General features: G+C 33.4%; 1 protein-coding gene across 1 annotated transcript; it reads left to right on the top strand.

The window, feature by feature from the left end:
- Positions 1 to 7,378: 7,378 nt before the first annotated feature.
- On the top strand, positions 7,379 to 14,357 carry LOC110933256 (protein FAR1-RELATED SEQUENCE 5-like). Its single transcript, XM_035984297.1, has 6 exons — positions 7,379 to 7,472; positions 11,652 to 12,326; positions 12,414 to 12,459; positions 12,555 to 12,813; positions 12,999 to 13,562; positions 13,734 to 14,357. Exons 1-6 carry the CDS (start codon positions 7,379 to 7,381, stop codon positions 14,355 to 14,357), a joined length of 2,262 nt encoding a protein of 753 aa, XP_035840190.1.
- The last annotated feature ends 4,954 nt before the right edge of the window (positions 14,358 to 19,311 follow it).

Here is a 19,311-nt window from a genome sequence, read left to right as displayed (position 1 = left end):
CACCTTCAACATAAGTAAGTAGTTATTAAAGTCATTAATACAAAACCAAATAAAAAGTGCAAAAGATTCAAAATAAAAAGTATTATACTAAACACTTGTCTTCACCAAGTGATGTAAGAGACTTAGGCAAACATGGCCTTGATTGTCAAGAACTCTTACGATCAATCTTTGATCCCGAGACGACTCACACACTCTACGATGGACAATGGATGATGGTGTTATGGTGGTGGTGGGTGGTGGATGAAGTGTGAGAGAGGTGGTGTGCCAATGGATGAGATGGAATGAAACCAAGCACCCCTATTTATAGGCTGAACAGAAGGCTGGGCACGGCCCCGTGTCCGCTGGACACGGCCCCGTGCCCGTCTGACATTCTCTCTCTTCATTAATTGTAATTCGCAATTACAATTAATGCGCCTGCTGTACTTTCACCACGCCCCCGTGCCCGCTGGACACGGCCCCGTGGTGGGCAATGGAAGCTTCTACTGGTTTGTCTTTTCTGCTGCTTCTTGGGCACGGCCCCGTGTTCGCTGGACACGGGGCGTGTTCAGTCTTCTGTTTTCTCTTCTTTGCCTTGGGAGGTGCCGTTGAGGGTCCGGGCAGTCTACTTTTATTCCTTTTCTTGTATTTATGCTAGAATTAGTTGTCTTTTTGCTTCTTTTGTGATTTTGAGCTCATTTCATCCTGAAAATACAAAAGGAAGACAAAAACACTCTTTTTCCAACATTAGTACTTAAAAAGGGTTAGTTTTATGCCTTAATTGATGTGATTTATATGTTGCATTTTACACACATCAATCATAAAACACCATGAAGGCATGAACAATTAATGTTAGCAGCATGCTATACGTACCTAATCAAGCAGAATGTTAGAAGTCTTCAAATCATGGAATATCATCTGGTTCTCTCCAGAATCCATATAGGCGATGCCTTCAGCTATTCCCATCATTATTTGTTCTAATCAAAACTCAAAAACCCAAGAGCCCAACCTATGATCCATATTAGGCCACATACAACCCAAATACAGACCAATATCCAAAACACCTAAGATCAATATCATAAATAGGATTACCCGAGACTTGACTGTGGTTGAATACGATTACTCCAGACTTGATTCATGATGTTTTCTTTGAGTAAAGAGGACCGTAAAGCAAAACCAGCTGACATAGGCCACATATTGGGTATATACGTTTTCGACCCCCAGTTCTATAAATTTTTTTGGGTATATACGTTTTCTAAGCATTGACTAACAAAAGCAATGAGACTACCAAAATCTGAATATGTGTTTAAAACAACATCTGATCTAACAAACGAAAATATCAAAAAATAATAACTCACTGGTTGAATTGAGCAATTGTCATTCCTCCCCCTTTTCCCATGTTATGAAACCGGTTGCTGCACAAACAATAAGAAGAAATATTATAAAGATAATAATGAATCGGTAAACCAAAATGCTAAAATAAAACAATAATAACCTAACCTCAATCTTCTTCTTCAGGTGCTTCATTCAACCCCTAACTTTATCAGATTAATCTCTGCACCTTCTTTTTCATCAACCCAATTAAGAATAGCTTCTTCTTGAATGACATTCTTTATCATCTAACAGATGCAAAATCTGCACAAACACACCTGCGAACTCTTGCCCACTCTCCAAACACATTTGTTCTTTTATTATAACTTCAATTTCACCATATATATTTCAAAGATATGGTTTTAATAGCATCCCTCATTACAACACCATGTCATTAACACTTGTAAACAGATTTGAAGGTAAAATATGTGTGGTATTAAGTACATAATCCGCAGAGGTCATGTGGTATGATAGCCGAAGCGAGTTGATTTCTCAAACTATTTTTTACAGTTATAAGAATGTATGTATACCCATGGCAAACACACATCAGGAACTGCAGAGCAGATGCAATGACTCAACCCAGATTTGGTCCATTGACGACAACCTAAAATTCCGGGGAGTTCCAAAGAAAGCACACACCTTCATTTGTTTAGCAAAATCACATAGAAACGAATATAGAAGGTCTAGTCTCATTATTTCAACCAATTGAGGCTCAGACCTATTTTACAATGAAAGAAAAGGGATAAGACCGCCATGGCTGCAAAGGAGGTTGCAAGTGGAGAACTTAAGATACATCTCACACTTGCCATCCACCAATTCTACCATGCTAAGTGGCGGGAATCATAGTTTATAACCCGACTTTTCCTCAGTTTATATTCAGTCATCACAACCCCGACAACTACCGAAGATGGATTGGTGGCAAAAAAGTTGACGTAGACAACAAACCAGCATGATATTCAAGCGCAATTCTGAGCAAATGATTATCAACTGAAATTGGGACATAAAACATCATGTTTTTACTAACTTGAACCATAACTTATGACAACCTGAACCATAACTTCTGAGTATTAACTTTCTATTAATCAAAACCCTCAATTCAATCAGATAAATATCAAGTAAGATCATCATCAACGTAACCATACCTAATGTGAGCGTGAAAATTCTGTATAACTTCAAAGCTTGATAACAGATCAGTAATTATGTTAAAGATAATAAGGATGCAATAACTACACCTGACTAAACCGTCATTCAAAATTAATAACCCTAAACTTTCAAACATAAAACCGACAACAAAAGGAAAAATCATCTTAGATCATAAAACCCTGAAGGATTCGGTTCGGCTCAGAGTTTCCAAAAAACCGCAAGACGGGTTGTAGGTCAAACCCTACCATCCACTATCCATGCCATGTCATCCCCATCAATTGTCGGAAATTGTTTTAAACTCATCACAGCCAAGCAAAGAAAGAAACCCAGGATAAAAGTTTAGAACTCATCATAGGCAACCGGTCACGTCACCACAATCGACACCGATGTTGAAACCAGAGATGCCAACATCGCAACCATCCATCGTTGTCTAGAAAACAACTGCTCACAGGAAACAATGGCGGCGTACCGAACGACAGGACGGAGCGGCGGTATATCTGTGCTCATCGGCAGCAGTTCGGGCAGTCGAGAGGAGAAAACCACTGCTCTCAGGAAACAACGGCGCCGTACCGAACGACAGGACGGGGTGGTGCTCATCGGCAGCAGTTCCGGCGGTCGATAGGAGGCGAGGTGAAGAGAGGGAATCAACAAACAAACCCTCAAAAGAGGGGTTAAATGTACACCAGAAGACACGTGTGTTGATAAGGGATAACCGTTTAAAAGGCCAATAAAAACAAACCACGGTATAAACACTGTTCATTTCATTGCTCTATTAATAGAGAGTAATTACAATATTATCACATTTCATTTTAAATTGATTTAATCCGTTAAACATGGTCCCGTTATAAAATTGTATTAAATAAAAAAATATGTTGTCGGCTTGGGGATGTAACGTGACCGGTAATAACGGGCAACAGCCCTTACCTTTCACCTCGTGCGGTCAGCCATATACGAACCCATTCTTCGGCCCGGTTCTTTTATTATTTTCAAGCTACCATTAATACATATGATAATGATCTAACCAATATTTGTATATCGATTCATCCCAAACTCATTTCCCGTCCCGGTTCTTTATTATTTTCATGTTACCGAATAATGCATTAGCATATCATGATAACGATGTAACCAATATGTACATATATCAATCGCTCAAAACCCCATTTCCGGCCAGTTTTCTTACTATTTTCATGTTACCAAATAACACATTATCATACGATGTAACTGATATATACGTATATCGATTTATCCCAAACCCATTTTCCAACATGGTTCTTTTATTATTTTTCTGTTATCAAATAACACATTATCAAATTAACGATGTAACCATTATATATGTATATCGATTGATCTCATTTCGGATATCAAAATGTAGTTCAACACGAGATTGTAGATTTCTTGTGTTGAAACTAATGAAATGTCTGTTGTCTTTCATTTAATAAAGGAATACTGTATTTTAATAATCTCAACTATTCGTCGTTGGCCGTCAACAAACGAAACTTAAAAATGACCACTAGTAGTCCCAACTATTAACATATTGGCCTCCAATGGACCCCGACTAATAGAACCCTAACGCCGTTAGTCTCCGGTCACCGGAAAAACGTTTTTGGCCCGAAAACCTTCTTTTTAGCCGGAAAACTCAACCTTTTCGTCCCAAACCTCTTTGTAACCTTATTACGGACCTTTAGGAACTTCCTTCTAGTAAAAGCCTCAATTATTGAAGTCACCGGAAAACTCAACTTTTTGGTCGGAAAACTCAACATTTTCGTCCCAATCCTCCTTGTAACATTAGATCGGACCTTTAGAAACCTTTTTCTCACCAAAAACGTTTTTTATGGCGACAGGAGACCAAAGGCGTTAGGGTTCTGTTAGTCAGGGTCTATTGGATGCCAATATGTTAATATTTGGGACTGTCAGTGGTTATTTTTGAAATTGAGACTATTGGCGGCCAACTACGAATTGTTGGGATTATTAAAATCCAATATTTCTATAACAAATCAAAACAAATATAAAAAACGTATGTCATAACATAGCTCCTCATCTACATCTAACATACCATACAAGGATATGAGAAGGTTCTTTTCACAAGAAACTTAATGTGAGAAGAAAACAACAAAGGACATAATGGTAAAATGATGCTGTATTTGGTTTTTTAAATAGTGCCACAATAAAAGATATCCAAAAATGTTTCTCAAATGCCTACCATATATTACGGGTAACAGTTTGAATAGAATCACAATCACCCTTCAGGCATGTTCCTTGACACTTAGGTTATAAAACCCCAAATCTGTAATAATAGCATTCAATTGATTCAAACAATATAATGTAATTAATGTGTGTTTATACTGAATGAAACCAACATCAGATTGGATATTTCAAATTACAACAATCTATCAAACATTAGGGTAAAAGATTTGTAGAAAACCCCTAAAACATACACAACGATTCATGAAATTAAAAACATAATATAACCTAAATCTAACATAACGATGGATTAATAGAAAGAAAAATCCGATTGAAGAATCGTTCCACACACCACTGCACGATACAAAATTGTCGATAAGAGAAAATACAATCTCAAGACTTGAGCATTTATGGATTGTGATAAGAATTGTGATATGAATAAATCTTGTAATGGAAAAGTCATCTTATTTATGGAAAGAGGGGTTTTATGAAAGAATAGAGAATATTGATTTGCCATGTGATTTATTAGATGATTAAATAAGGAGGAATAAGAAATAGAGAAAAGAGGAATAGGCTATGAAGTTGGCCGCTCAAAACCTAAGCTTGAGAAATATCACATTGTCATGTGGCAATTATAGCCTTAAGTTAATAACATGTGACAAAAGTTGGTTCTGTTTTATTATAGTTAATAGATAATAGATATAATTATAGATTATAAATAAGGGGAGATGTTTTATCTCTTCAAAACTAAAAACCAGTAGCCTAATCACATGACACGTGTCCTAAATCCATTTCATTTATTATATTAAGTTTAAGTACTCGTGTGTTACACGGATGGTCTCACAATAAATTATATTATTTAACAGTGTTGACATAAACTTTTAAATGAAAGAAACGCTCCATTACTAATTATGCTTTTAATGTTAATAAGATGATTATGCTTATTAAATTAAAATTAGCTTAAACTTATTATTAATTAAATCAAATTTGACTTAAATTTATTATTAGTTACCGAATCTAAATTTAAATTAAATTCAAAAATGATTTCCTACTATATACAATTTGATAAAAACAATTAAAATTATTTGATAAGTTAGGAAAGATATAATATTATATTTCTTTTAATCTTAATGACACAATTACGTATTTTAATTCAAAATTTGTGATAAGAAAATGATTGGTTACGGAATTTGAATTAGAGTTGAAACCATTTATTATTTCGAAAATTTTAAATTTTAATCTAATTGATAATTAAGGAAAATGTTAGTTTATATATATTTTAATGTTAATGAGACTATTACATTTTTAACATCAACTTTTAGTTCACAATTAAGAAAAGATTTAAATATATATTCAAGATTTAATGAGCAAACTTTAAAGTATATGTTGTGATCCAACCTTTGTGTTTTCCCTCCTAAACACAATAACAAAAGATTAAGAGATTGCCATGTGGCAATAAGTGGTATAAGAGACTGTCAAATGGCTATAGATTGTTTTGCTTTATTATAATGTACTAGCGTTAAGACCCGTGTGCAAACACGGGTCGTTTCTTAGAAAACCATGTATAACACATATTGATAAAACATATAGATACATGTATAGATATTGTACGAAAATGTGTTATCTATTATAGCTAAAAGACAACTATAAGTAAATACAAAAGATATTTAACAAACTTAATAAAAGATGTGTAACAAACTTAATAAAATTCATCATTTACATATGATTATTTCCATTCTCTTATTCAAAAAAGAGAGTATCCACCCATTGACAATGTAAATTGTTATAAACATAAGTACATATAAAAGATGTCTAACAAACTTAATAAAATTCGAATACAACTTAACTTTAACAAACATTAACTAAGAACATATGATCACCTGCCTAAACAACACACATCAAACCTCACTCAAGAATTTGTTACGCAGCAACATGTCCTTTGTTACATGTTGTGATCTGGTTAAATATGCTACTGCAAACAATGTAACAGTTGCTGATCCAACAATCTCCCTATACAACAGATGTTACGAAAACCCTTCTTTATTACTGTTTTTTATTTCTCATCAACATCTCCCTGATTTGTCCTTTGAATTGTAGTTCAAAGTCTAGGGAGAACATGTCGTCTTCATCATCCCTCTCAAGTTGAAGGTCCAACAAATCTTGGAGATCGTATACATTCAGATTACATGCACTATCCATTTTAATCTCTTCAACACTACCATCTGATCTGATCAAAGTTAATACTTGGGTTTTTGAGCATGACTTCCACTTTACTATTTTTGGATCAATTGGTTTTCTTGGGCAAAGAATTATTGAAGATGAGTTTGGTGATTGTGGTCTGCTAACTAAATTTGCAATTGATTAAGACAAATCAGATGATGAGAGAAGGTTTTTTGGAGTACCGATTTTTAGAGACAGAGCAGCAGTTGTAGGATAGACTAGGTTTTGAAGAACATCTGAATGTTCAGCTCTAACTTCTTCCAGCTTTTTGTAGGTCTCAACTATCTTCAGTTTAGACCATCTGGCAATGGATCTAACTGGACCATAACCAGCAGCCACAAGCTCTGCTCTCATTCTTTTAAACTTCAATACCTAATCTGAATCCACTGTTTTGACTTTCTTCCAATTAGGTGGAGTTGGCTTTACCAGAGGATCATTGTTCATTTTTGTGATTCTATCGATATGAGTTTTTCTCTTACGTGTGGAGATGATTTCTGGTGAAGGAGAATGTTTTGGTAGTGAAGGAGAATGTTTTGGTAGTGAAGATGAATGTATGGGAAATCTTTATGACGTTGGAGATGGTTGGATTGTGGTTGGTGTAGTGAAAATGATCATGGCAGATGTTTGACAAACTTCTGCTGAAACAACTGGTGTCTCAGCAGCTGTTAGGTATTTTCTCCTTCTTTTGTGGTGGTTTTTTTGGAGAAGGTTGGGATTTAGGTTGAGCAGGGGATACAATTTCTGTGGGATTAGCTTTTGAATCTGGTGGCAACTTTCTCAGTGAATCTTTCTCCCCCTTTTTGGCATCATTATCATCATCATCATCTTTCTCAAAGATTGATGTAGAGGTGGATCCAGTAAGTTTCAACAGATGTTCCTTAATGTTCATAATGTCTGCTTGTGTGTCTTTATACCTAGCATCAACCAAATTTCTGATAAATTCCAAACTGAAATTGCGGTTACTTTCAGCCAAATTCCTCTGAGCTTGAAGGATGGGTTGCATAGAGTTCCAAAGCTCATTGGCAATTTCCTGTCTGGTAGGTTGACTTTTAAAAAGCTCTATCATCTACTTAATCAATTCTTTCATTTCAGCAACATCTGTTTCAATGGTAGACACTCTAACTGTCAAATCCTTATAAGTTAATTCATCACCTACTTTAATAGGATCATCTGAATTCCCACCTGTAGTGGTTGTATTTGTTTTGATAATAGGAGAAGTCTCCATATCATCAGAAATAGATGCCCCTTTTTCTTGGTTCTGGGGACTTCCCACTGAAGCAGAGATTACAGTTGTAACCTCATCAGTGGTTGCCTTCAAGGGAGTCTTAATGATGTAACCACTGTCCAACTGATCACCAATGGGTTCAACAGTTGTAGTGGCTGCTCCACTTGAACTACCACCAAGAGTTTCATAATCCTCAACGGGGATAACCTCCTCAACTATTTGTAGGATAGCAGATTGAATTGGTTCAGAAACAGTCATTTGTTGCGATCTACTCTCAGTAATGTGTGCATTAGAGGAACTGTTTTCTTTCTGAAATTCAATTGCTTCAAACAGAGGTAATATTGTTGATGGAACTTGAGTTGAGGGTTGTGGTGTAGAAAGCGTGATTGCCCTGGGAGAGGGACTTTTAAACATACTTTCATATGAAAGGTCTACTTCATGTTGTGGTGTCCCTGTGCTTACAACATGATCCTTTTGTAAGGATACATGAGGAGTTTGGATGGGTTGAGATCTTTCCAACAACTGTGAGGAAGTAGCAGCAGTGGTTTCAAGTGACATTTGTGTTGTCACTGCATTAACCTCTGGGATCTCATCTTCCAGAGGAACCTTTTATTTTGTTTGGTTTTGGTGGGCTTTTTGGATGTGAAAGCTTTCTTTTTGCGTTTTCCTGGTGTGTGTTTCACAACATCGGTTGTGGTGTCATGATCACCAGGAGCAGTTCGCTCAACAACAGAAGTTTGAGCAACTGATGCGGACGCATCTAAAACAGGCTCATCCCCCTTTGTTTCCGTTGTTGAAACTTTTGACTCTTTATCCACAAGTTTAGTAAAAGTTTTACTTGCAATACTATTTATTTGAAAAGCTACACCTTGTTCAAAATCTGTTTGTGACACTTGTTTTTGTAGATAGTAGCTTAGAAGTCTTGGATACAACAGAAAAGCATTACTACGAACACCTTTTTTCAAAATTTTTTCACATTTTTCACATTATTCAACAAATCAGAAAACAGTGCTTGTGATAAATTGTAATCAGATTTTGTTAAAATAGCATAACCCAAATACTGAATATTCAAAGGTATCTCATTAAATGAGGTGGTCTTGGCTGAGACAAGTTAAAAGAGTATGAAACAAAAATTGCATTGGCGGAGGGAAGTTTGGTTTGTAGATAGTAACTTCCTTTAATTGTGCATCATACCCTCTTTCAATGAACTCTGTATGAAGTTCAAGTTTTTCAAAGTTAGTCTTACCTCCCAAGTCATCCAATGCAAATGTAGTGGAAATTGTAAAGGGAGAAATTCGTACCACACTTTCCCCGACCTTAGATGTGATGGCAACTGGATTATTATCTTCAGACTCTATTTCAGCATTAAACCAAAATTGTCGGAGTGTTTCTGTATGAACCGGAGCAGCAGCAGTAAGAATTGATTTGTATTTTGATGACGTTAAAAGGTCAATTATTGAGTGATAGCTGGTATTTTTGCTGGTTTTCTCGTAGATGGGGAGGTAGTTGTGAGGGTTTTTGATGTTCGGAGACATAATCGGAGAAGAAGGTGATTTGGGGATGAAACAGGGTTTAAGTTGGAGGGTTTTTAATATGCTGGAAACTGTTTTTGAGAATTTTGAATTCGAGACGACAGTGGTAGAACCTCGATTTAGGGATGAAACAACTTTTATATAGAGAGAAGAAGTGAATGCTGACGTGGCAGTAGTTCCAAATATTTGATGGCTAAGATCTGTCCACGTAAGAACCTCTCTTGCGACAACCGATGACAGTTGTTTGGAAACCTCTGTTGGTCGTTGGGAACAGTGTGAGTGAAACAATCATTAGATAAACAGAAGTTATGAGAACAGATGATAACTTTCAGCAGTTGTTTTATTTTTAGCTAACATCTGTCCACGTCAGAACCTTTGTTGTCATAATAGATGACAGTCAGCAGTATAGTAAATCAACAGTCATTAGGATAAACAGAAATTATGACAACAGACGGTACCCTTTAGTAGTGGATGTATTTTTAGGCAAGCAGAAGTATCAAAAACAGTTGTTTTCAATCGGCGTAACTCAACAGTCGTAAATCTAACATCCGCTATTAGCCCAAGCACTGTTAGTATCAAATCCTCTGTTAAGCATTTTAAGATTGAATATCATCTGTTGTTCGTTAACATCTGTTGACCCATAGCAGACCTTTGGATTTTCAGACATTTATTCATCAACAGATGCTCTCTTTTGTCAGACTTTAGCTACAACACACCTTTTATAACAGCAAAATATACCGTAAATTCTTCCAAAAAACTATTATTGATAAACAAAATTATATAATAATACTTATAACAAACCTTATATAATAATACTTATTCATCATTAGCCCAACCACTGTTAGTATCAAATCCTCTGTTAAGCATTTTAAGATTGAATATCATCTGTTGTTCGTTAACATCTGTTAACCCATAGCAGACCTTTGCATCTTCAGACATTTATTCATCAGCAGATGTTCTCTTTTGTCAGACTTTAGCTACAACACACCTTTTATAACACCAAAATATACGGTAAATTCTTCCAAAAAACTGTTATTGATAAACAAAATTATATAATAATACTTAGGAATGACTAAAATAATCAAAATGAAGATGCAACAACAAAGATTAATACTATTAAAATTTAGGGTAAAGATCAAATAGGAAGTTAATTTTCGCTAGGAAGGATAGGAAGCAATCTCAGCCGTTCATCATCTATTTTTAAATTTTTGGACGCGTGGGCTTTTTCGTCTTTTTACATTATCATATCTTCGTTCTAATTTATAGATTCTGTTACTTCTTTTCTTAGTTCATCGCTCTCATAACATAATTGAAGATTCCATATCCCTAAATCGCCATCGATCGCAAATTCAACTCTTTTCAAACATTAATCTTCTTTCGTTTGTCAATTCGATAACTTCAATGTCTTCGTCCGACTCTGCTGGTATGTTTAGCTTCAATTTTGAGTTATTTTTTGTAATTTTTGTCCAAATTTCATTGTTTTACGTTTTATAATTCGCGTTTCTGTAATTAATATTTGATATTTCATAAGTTTAATTGTTATTGTTGTATAATTTAACATAATTTGTTTGTTTTGTTTCTTCATCATTTTATTGCGTTTTAGTTAATAGTTGCGTTTTACGATATTAATTAAATTATATGCATACAAACTTGTAGTTTAAGATTTATGTAATATAAAGCTAAATATTAGCTATAACTGTTATTGTTGTACAATTTTTGTTTGTTCATCATTGGATGCGTTTTACTGAATGTATTGCGTTTTATGCTTTTACTCATAATACTTCTTATACAAACCTTAAAGGTCTGTATTTCTAAATTATTATATACATACTTTGAGATTTAACAGTAAACACATTATTATATAGGTTGTAATGCGTTTTATGATTTTTTGTAAAGTGTTTCAGATCACATGATGCGTTTTACTGAACATATTTTTAGGCTTATCAGTAAAAACATTATTCTGCAAGAGGTATTGCGTTTTATATTCTTTTTAATTGTTTCAGATAACATTTCCAAGCGGGAGGAACGTGTATGCATAAACAGTGGAAGAAAGTTTTTCAAACCTAAAGTCAGTGGATCTCTTACACCTGCTGTTGGAATGCTTTTTAAGTCATTTGATGAGGCATTTGCATTTTATCAGAGATATGCACTTGCTGCAGGTTTTTCTGCAAGAAAAAATACCTCTTGGAAAAATGTTGGTGGTTTAGTAAAAATAAGATATATTGTCTGTTCAAAAGAAGGATTTCATGTTTCCAAAGCAATAGATTCTGGTTCAGTTGAGAATAGTAAAAAGATTGTTAGACGTAATAGAGGTTCAAAAAGAGTTGGATGCAATGCTCATGTGAAACTATTATTAGAGGACAATAATATGTTTAAAATCTACTTCTTTGAAGAAGAACATAATCATATCTTTGTTGAAGATGAAGATATTCATTTCTTGCCGGCTGCTAGAAGTATCGATTATGTGAAAGAAAGTTTTATATCTGGATTGTCTGCAATCAATATTGGACCTGTTAAAGCATTCAATATTATGAAAACAATATATGGTGGTTTTGGTGAAGTTGGAGCTAGTAAAGTTGATTGTAAGAATTATAGAAGGGATTTGAATCTTTACATCGGAGAGTATGATGCAGAAATGGTAGTTAGGCGCCTTATTAGGAAGAAAGAATGTTGTCCTGGTTTCACATGTGATTATGTTATTGGTGAAGATTGAAGATTGAGAGGGCTTTTCTGGGCTGATGAGCAATCAAAAAAAAATTATACAGTGTTTGTTAACATATTTGGTTTTAATGCTACTTATAAATCAAACAAGTAAGTTTTTTTGATTTATTGCGTTATATAAATTCTATTACGTTATATATTCTCTTCTAAATTTTCTAATGCTTTTTTAATTTTTTTTTATTCAGGTATGATTTGGTTTTTGTACCATTTACTGGTATTGATAATCATTTTAGGAATGTCACATTTGGTGGTGCATTACTTGGTTCGGAGACTGCAGATTCGTATAGATGGCTTTTAAGATGCTTTGTTAATGCTTTTGGAAGTGAGCCTAAAGTTGTTGTTACTGATCAAGATGCTGCAATGAAGAGAGCTATTAAGGATGTACTTCCAAGAAGTAGGCATAGGTTATGTATGTGGCATATATGGGTGAAATTGAAGGCAAAGGTATTAACTGCGTTTTATGATATAACAAACTGCAATTTTATATTTGTTTTATTACTGCGTTTTATGTATTATACAATAAAATCCAACATTTTTAACAATAGAATTACAAAACAATTGCGTTTTACAATCAATGCTTTTTAAGTTATTGCGTTTTATGTTTAATGATTTTATAACTTTTTATTCAGGTTGGTCCTGTTTTGTCAGCAAACACTGATTTTAATACAAGAATGACTCGTGTTGTTTGGAATGATACTATTATTCCAGAAGATTTTGAAACTGAGTGGCATTCAATAATGTCTACTTTTAGATTGGAAAATCATGAGTGGTTAAAAGACATGTACGATCTTCGATTTGATTGGATTCCTGCTTATTACCATGGAGAGGATTTGGCTGGGCTTATGCGTACTACGTCAAGATGTGAAAGCGAGAATTACTTCTTTGGTCAGATTTGCAATCCAAGATGTACACTTGTTGAATTTTTCACTCATTTTGAGACTGCAATAGATATTCAAAGGCATGAGCATAGGAGGAATGATCATGATACAAGGTATATTGAGTGTAAACCGTGGAGTGACTTTGTATTGGAGAAACAAGCATCAGAAATATACACCCAAACAATTTTTAAGGATATTCAAATTGAAATTGATGCTGCTATTACAAAGTGTATGTCAAAGTCTGTTGATACTGTGGGTGATGTTCAATATTTTGAAATAAAGGATTTCAGACAGCCATGCACATCTTTTTTCAAGGTAATTTTTTTAAATTTATATTGTTTAAATATCTATTGCGTTTTATATTTCATCTTTAATTGCGTTTTAACATTGTATGATCATATGGTTATATCTGTATTATATTTATTATTCATTGCGTTTTATATTACATTTCACTAATTTTATATATCTTTTTAATCTTATTTACAGGTGCAATACAGCAAAGAAGAAGATGGTTTAAGTATAAATTGTTCTTGCAAACGGTTTGAACAATTTGGTATATTGTGCCGCCATATATTTTACGTATTACGGTATGAGGATATTAGTGAGTTTCCTAGAAGATATGTTCATAGAAGATGGACGAGAGATGTCGTTTCAATGGGATCAAATCATTCCAATATTCGATTTGATGAAATTGGTAGGAATAGTGAGATTGATAAAGTTTATAGAGAGATTGTTGTTGCAAATGAGTACGTGGTTAATAGGCTGGTTGGCGATTTAGATGAATTGTGTCGTTACAGGGATCATATTAAAAGTTATATTGATAAAGCGGATGAGGTTATGGTTGCTGCGCTGCCTCCTACTCGCAAAGAAAGATTTGCTGATATTGGAGGGAACATAGAGAAATCTGATTCTATGATTCGTGTCCCCATCAAAACAAGGACCAAAGGATGCGGTGTACAAAAAAGGATCAAGTCTAATCGTGAGATTGCAATTCAGAAATCATCAAAGATCCAGAAATCGTGCCGTGTTTGTGGTGGAAAAGGACATAACAGTCGAACATGTAAAGATAAGGTTTCTTCTAATGCTATAGGTTCTAGCAATGGAATGTAATTATGTATACAAATTCTTTCGAAATCAGATATCAATAAATAAATAAAATTTGTGATTGCGTTTTATGATGTATAGGTTTCATCTCTTTTTGTTACTACGTGTTTGAGATATCCTTCATAAATATCAATTTGTTTTGGTTAATTGCGTTTTATGATAACAACAATATATTTGATCTTTACCATATACTTTATATGGTATTTCCAAATCACTTATCAGCTTTTTTTGGTTATTCCGTTTTATACATAGAACAATACAATATACTTATTTAAATGGTATTTGTTGATTATTGCGTTTTATTATCACACAGATCATACACAAAATTAAACAAGAAATGCAAGTGGATATAATAAACATTGCGTTATATAGATGATGATAGTTTTTAAACCCACAAACATGATGTTTTCAAAACACATAATTAAAGAAAAATTACTAGCATTATCAGCTTCATGGATCAAAGTTTGTTTCTTCATCGGATGAGAACCCTAAGCTTCCATCAGGGATTTCCTCATCACTTTCAGATTCAACCCAAAGTTCAACCTGTGAGACTACTGCGTTTTGGAGCTTCTCTGCAAATTTGCTACCAGAGTTGTTGATGATTGGTATTTCAGATAACTGCTTCAAAAACCCTAGATCCTCATTGGTAGATATGTCCTTTGGGTCATACATCTCCACTTCACCATCGTCCCAAGTCACTGAAACTTTGAAAGTTTCCTCAATGAACTCCCAAGATGTAACCTGGGCATCTTCAGTTGCAGTTTGATTCGGATCACCATATCTCTTGTGTAGAATTCTGAACAGTGCGGCTGATTGATTTGTGTAACAAGAAGGTGGTATACCTATTTCGTTCATTTTTTTCAAAACATCTTCATTGCAGTTATGAAGAACAGAAGCAACGGAATGGTATTTTATTTTTTTTCCATCAAGGAATTGAAGAACGAAATTGCCTCTTTTAACCCACCAAACTGATAGTTGTGCATTAGCCATTTTTAGGGTTTGTGTGTGTTGGGTATTTGGTGTATTTTTGGTGTATGATGAGAGCAATGTGAAAATAGTTTAGGGTTTATGTTCTTATATATTGCTAGAGGAATTTGAATCAACTGTTTTTAATAATAAAAATGATTATTTTTTATTTTTTTCTTTGAATTGAATGTTCAATCATACACAGTATTGGCTATCAGGAATCCAAAAGGCTTTTTAAGGCATTTTAAGGCTTTTGGTCTAATCAACTGTATAAATTTCTATCATACACAGTATTTTAAGGCTTTTCTTTGTATATTATTTTATTTTTTATAGCATTTCGTTTAAGAAGATTATAATATATTATTTTTTTATTGTCCTTATTGTAATTATGTTTTTTGTGTTATAAAAAATTTAAAAAAAAATGCATTGCATTATAAATTATATTGCGTTATATGTTTGGAAATGAATAATTAGAAAAAAACATTGCGTTTTATAATCAAAACATATTAAAATTAAAATTGACAATGTTGAGTTATAGCATACTTTTAAAATGATGCGTTTTATAAATTGTATATATATTTTATAAATTTTTTTCAAAATAATGTTTAAACAATTTTAAAGGATACATATTGCGTTATAAAATAACAAACAAATAAGTGCATTTTAAAAATATCATCAAAATATTGTGTTATATGAAAAAACATTGCGTTTTATAATAAGTAGCATTTCTAAATCAAAGTAACTAGCAAGATCAAAATCAAAACATTGCGTTTTGAAAATAAGTAGCATTTCAAAATCAAAGTAAACCAGCATTAGAAAGCCTGTCTTTAATCCTATCTAAACTAGTGTCATAGGATTGTTTTTTAAGTTTCGCACTGAGGTCTCGAAACTTCTTTGAGTCCTCAATAACATAATCTCTTTGTTCGTTGATTTCATGCAATAATATGTTCACGATGAACTTCCTTCTTAAATCTTCAAGTTATGCGGTCTGCTTGTTGACTGGTTTTTTGTTTTTACCCCTTGCAGGTTCTTCATACTCCACGTTAAACCCACAATCCCATTTTTCGACCGGTTCTCCATGATAACATTCCATATGACGCATAGTGAATATACCACAGTCAATTCCATTATATTGTGTCCTCCATTTCATCTGCATTCTAACAGGGGTTATTTTCTTTATATCATCTGCTTTTTCATGTCCAACAGATTTAAGGTAAGCTGCCAAAGCATTCCTCTACAGAAAAAAAAACAAAACAAAAAGATTAGGTGGTTTATATATGTATTTTAAAAGTATAAGTAAGAATACTTACTGTATTTTCAGGCACATCCCCATATTTAGCTTTATTTGTTTCTTCTTTGGCACTGTTGTCAATGATGAATATTTGTTTCTCTTCAAGATTGAAGGAGATCACAAAGAAATGCTGTATGTAGAGAATCGGGACAAGGATAATTTTAAAATCCTTTATGCTTTTTAGCTTTGCAGCTTGAAGAATTTTTTCTATGTTCATTGTGAATGCTTCTATCATCTTATCTTTATTTGTTTCTTCCTTATCATTCAATGGAAAAGTCTGCGTAAAATTAAACAAATTAACATATTATTGCGTTTTATGAAGTTAATAAATATACAGCTGCGTTTTATGAAGGTAATAAAACATTAAGCTGCGTTTTATAAAACTTCATTCTTTCATTCAATCAAACATTAAGCATTGCGTTTTATTAAAGAAATAAATTATAAAACTTCATTCAATCAAACTTCAAAATACTTCATTATACGAAAACAGAAGAATTGAGTTTTATATATCATACCAGCATTCGAATAGTATAGAAAAATCTTGGAGTTTTGTTGTCTTTTGATCTTCTTTTTTTTTCTTCATTCAAAATATAAGACCAACAATTGATTACATCTTCGGTGATTTCCAATCCTGGCCTCATTGTTTCAACAGCATATCTATATAGAAATACATGTTCTTTGATTTCAAAGAGAGTATCCCTGCAAAAAAAAAAAATAAAAAATTAATAATAAATTATAAATTTTTTTTATTTTTGTTTTAGTCTATATAAATGAATTTTTACATCATTTCTCCTTCTGCATGGAAAGCGTATCCCGATATGTTGTTTTCGTGTGCCGTTCTTGCTTCCTTCATTGCTACTTGTCTTAGATAGTACGGTGAACAAAATACTTCTGGTATATTTTTCTCTCGATCAGGTCGTACCATCTTTGTTATTATTTCTTCTGTTTTGCTTATATCTGTTGTTGTTTGTTCTTGATGAACTGATTTTGCAGGTGTTTTATACGGATCTTCTTGTGGGTTGAGGAATGATGTGTTTTGAATTAGATCACTGATTTGCTTTTCAGTATTATCCTGTTCTTCAATTCTCTCAAACATTGTTTGTATTCCAGTAATTTAAACTTCTTTTTCGATTGATCTATTTTCAGATTCCGCTTGAATTTCGGTTTGTGCAGCGTGAGGAGTAGCATCAACTTCAACTTCACTTTCATCAACATTTGAAGACACCTGAGAAATTTTCAAATCAAAGGATGGTACCTCATTATCCTGAATTTTCTTTTGATTTGATTTTTTTTCTTCTTCATCTGTCCTTTTGATCATCTCTAACATTAATGATGGAGTTTCTTCGCTAAATGATGATTGTTCCATTGAAGGTTTTTCCATGTGTGTTTGCAGAATAGATGTAGGGTCATTGTTACTGTTTTTTTCTGGATTGGAGGACTGGACTACAGCTGTGTTATCCTCATTGCGTTTTGCATCATCATCATCATTGCGTTTTATAATCAATGGAGTTGAAATGATTTGATTTTCAGTGTCTTCATTTTGGCTCAAATTTAGAAATCTTGATGGTGTTTCCATCGTATTTGAATCAATATTAACTTTCTTGTGCTTTTTTGCTTGATGGTTTAATTTTTCCATCAATGAAACCCATTCGTTTACTTTGTTATGAAGAGCTTCACTGTTTGGATATTCTTCGACAAGCTCATATATGCGTGATTGGATGTTTTCAAAAATATCTTCAAATCCTTTTAAATGATTATCCAAAACAGACACAAGATATTCTTCATGTGATCTTTTATCTTCAATGTTCTTCATATTTTCATCGCCACTTTTTGTTGAATGAATGTCAGAAAGACCTTCACTTTGATTTTGTGATGGCATGAAATTACGCAGTCGGCTTTGACTGTCTACCCACATTTTATCTTTATTTCATATTGATGGTTTAATGAAGAATTGCCCCCATGATCCTCCACTTTCTGTTTGTGTTTTCTCACTTTCATTGGTTTTAATTGGGCTGTTTTGAACATTTTCTTGATTCTCTTCTTGATCAATCCAGTCTGTTGCAGCTTTAAGTAATGTGATTGGTTGTTCTTCAGCATCGTCTTCATCATTTTCTTCAGATTCATTTTCAAAAATTTCTTCGTTTTCATTCTCGGATTCAGTTGGATAAACATAAAATTCATCCTTTTCATCTTTCTTTTTTTTGCTTAGTCTTTTTGATTTTTTTCTTTTTTTCCATCACAAGACATCTCCCCTCATTTTGCACAGCAATTTCCAATTCATCTTCAAATTCTTGTAATGTTGTAGAGTCAATTTTATCAAGAGAGAACACTTCAGTGTTTTCAGCATCGTCAAATCCTTGTTTTTTGTAAGCATATAGTATCTGTATGAATCATTGCGTTTTAGAAATATAATCAATTCAAATTTTGATGAGTTTTAAAATATAAATCATTGTAAACAACTTACAAAACTAATGTTTTGTAACTTTAAATATATTGCGTTTTACAAAAATATTGCGTTTTACAAAAATATTGCGTTTTACACTAGAAAAGAAGTTTTATAATATAAATTGCGTTTATAAAGTAAAATTTTAAACAAACAAAGAATATAAACAAGCAGCCTAAACAAGCATTCAGCAAATATGCAGCAATAGTGAAAGATCAAATTTCATACCGCTAACAATGCAATAGGTCCATTGAAGAGCT

This window comes from Helianthus annuus, chromosome 15, assembly GCF_002127325.2.
Source record: "Helianthus annuus cultivar XRQ/B chromosome 15, HanXRQr2.0-SUNRISE, whole genome shotgun sequence".
Lineage (NCBI taxonomy): Eukaryota > Viridiplantae > Streptophyta > Magnoliopsida > Asterales > Asteraceae > Helianthus > Helianthus annuus.
The sequence above is the reverse complement of the archived record's forward strand: the minus strand, read 5'-3'. Positions and strand labels throughout refer to the sequence as shown.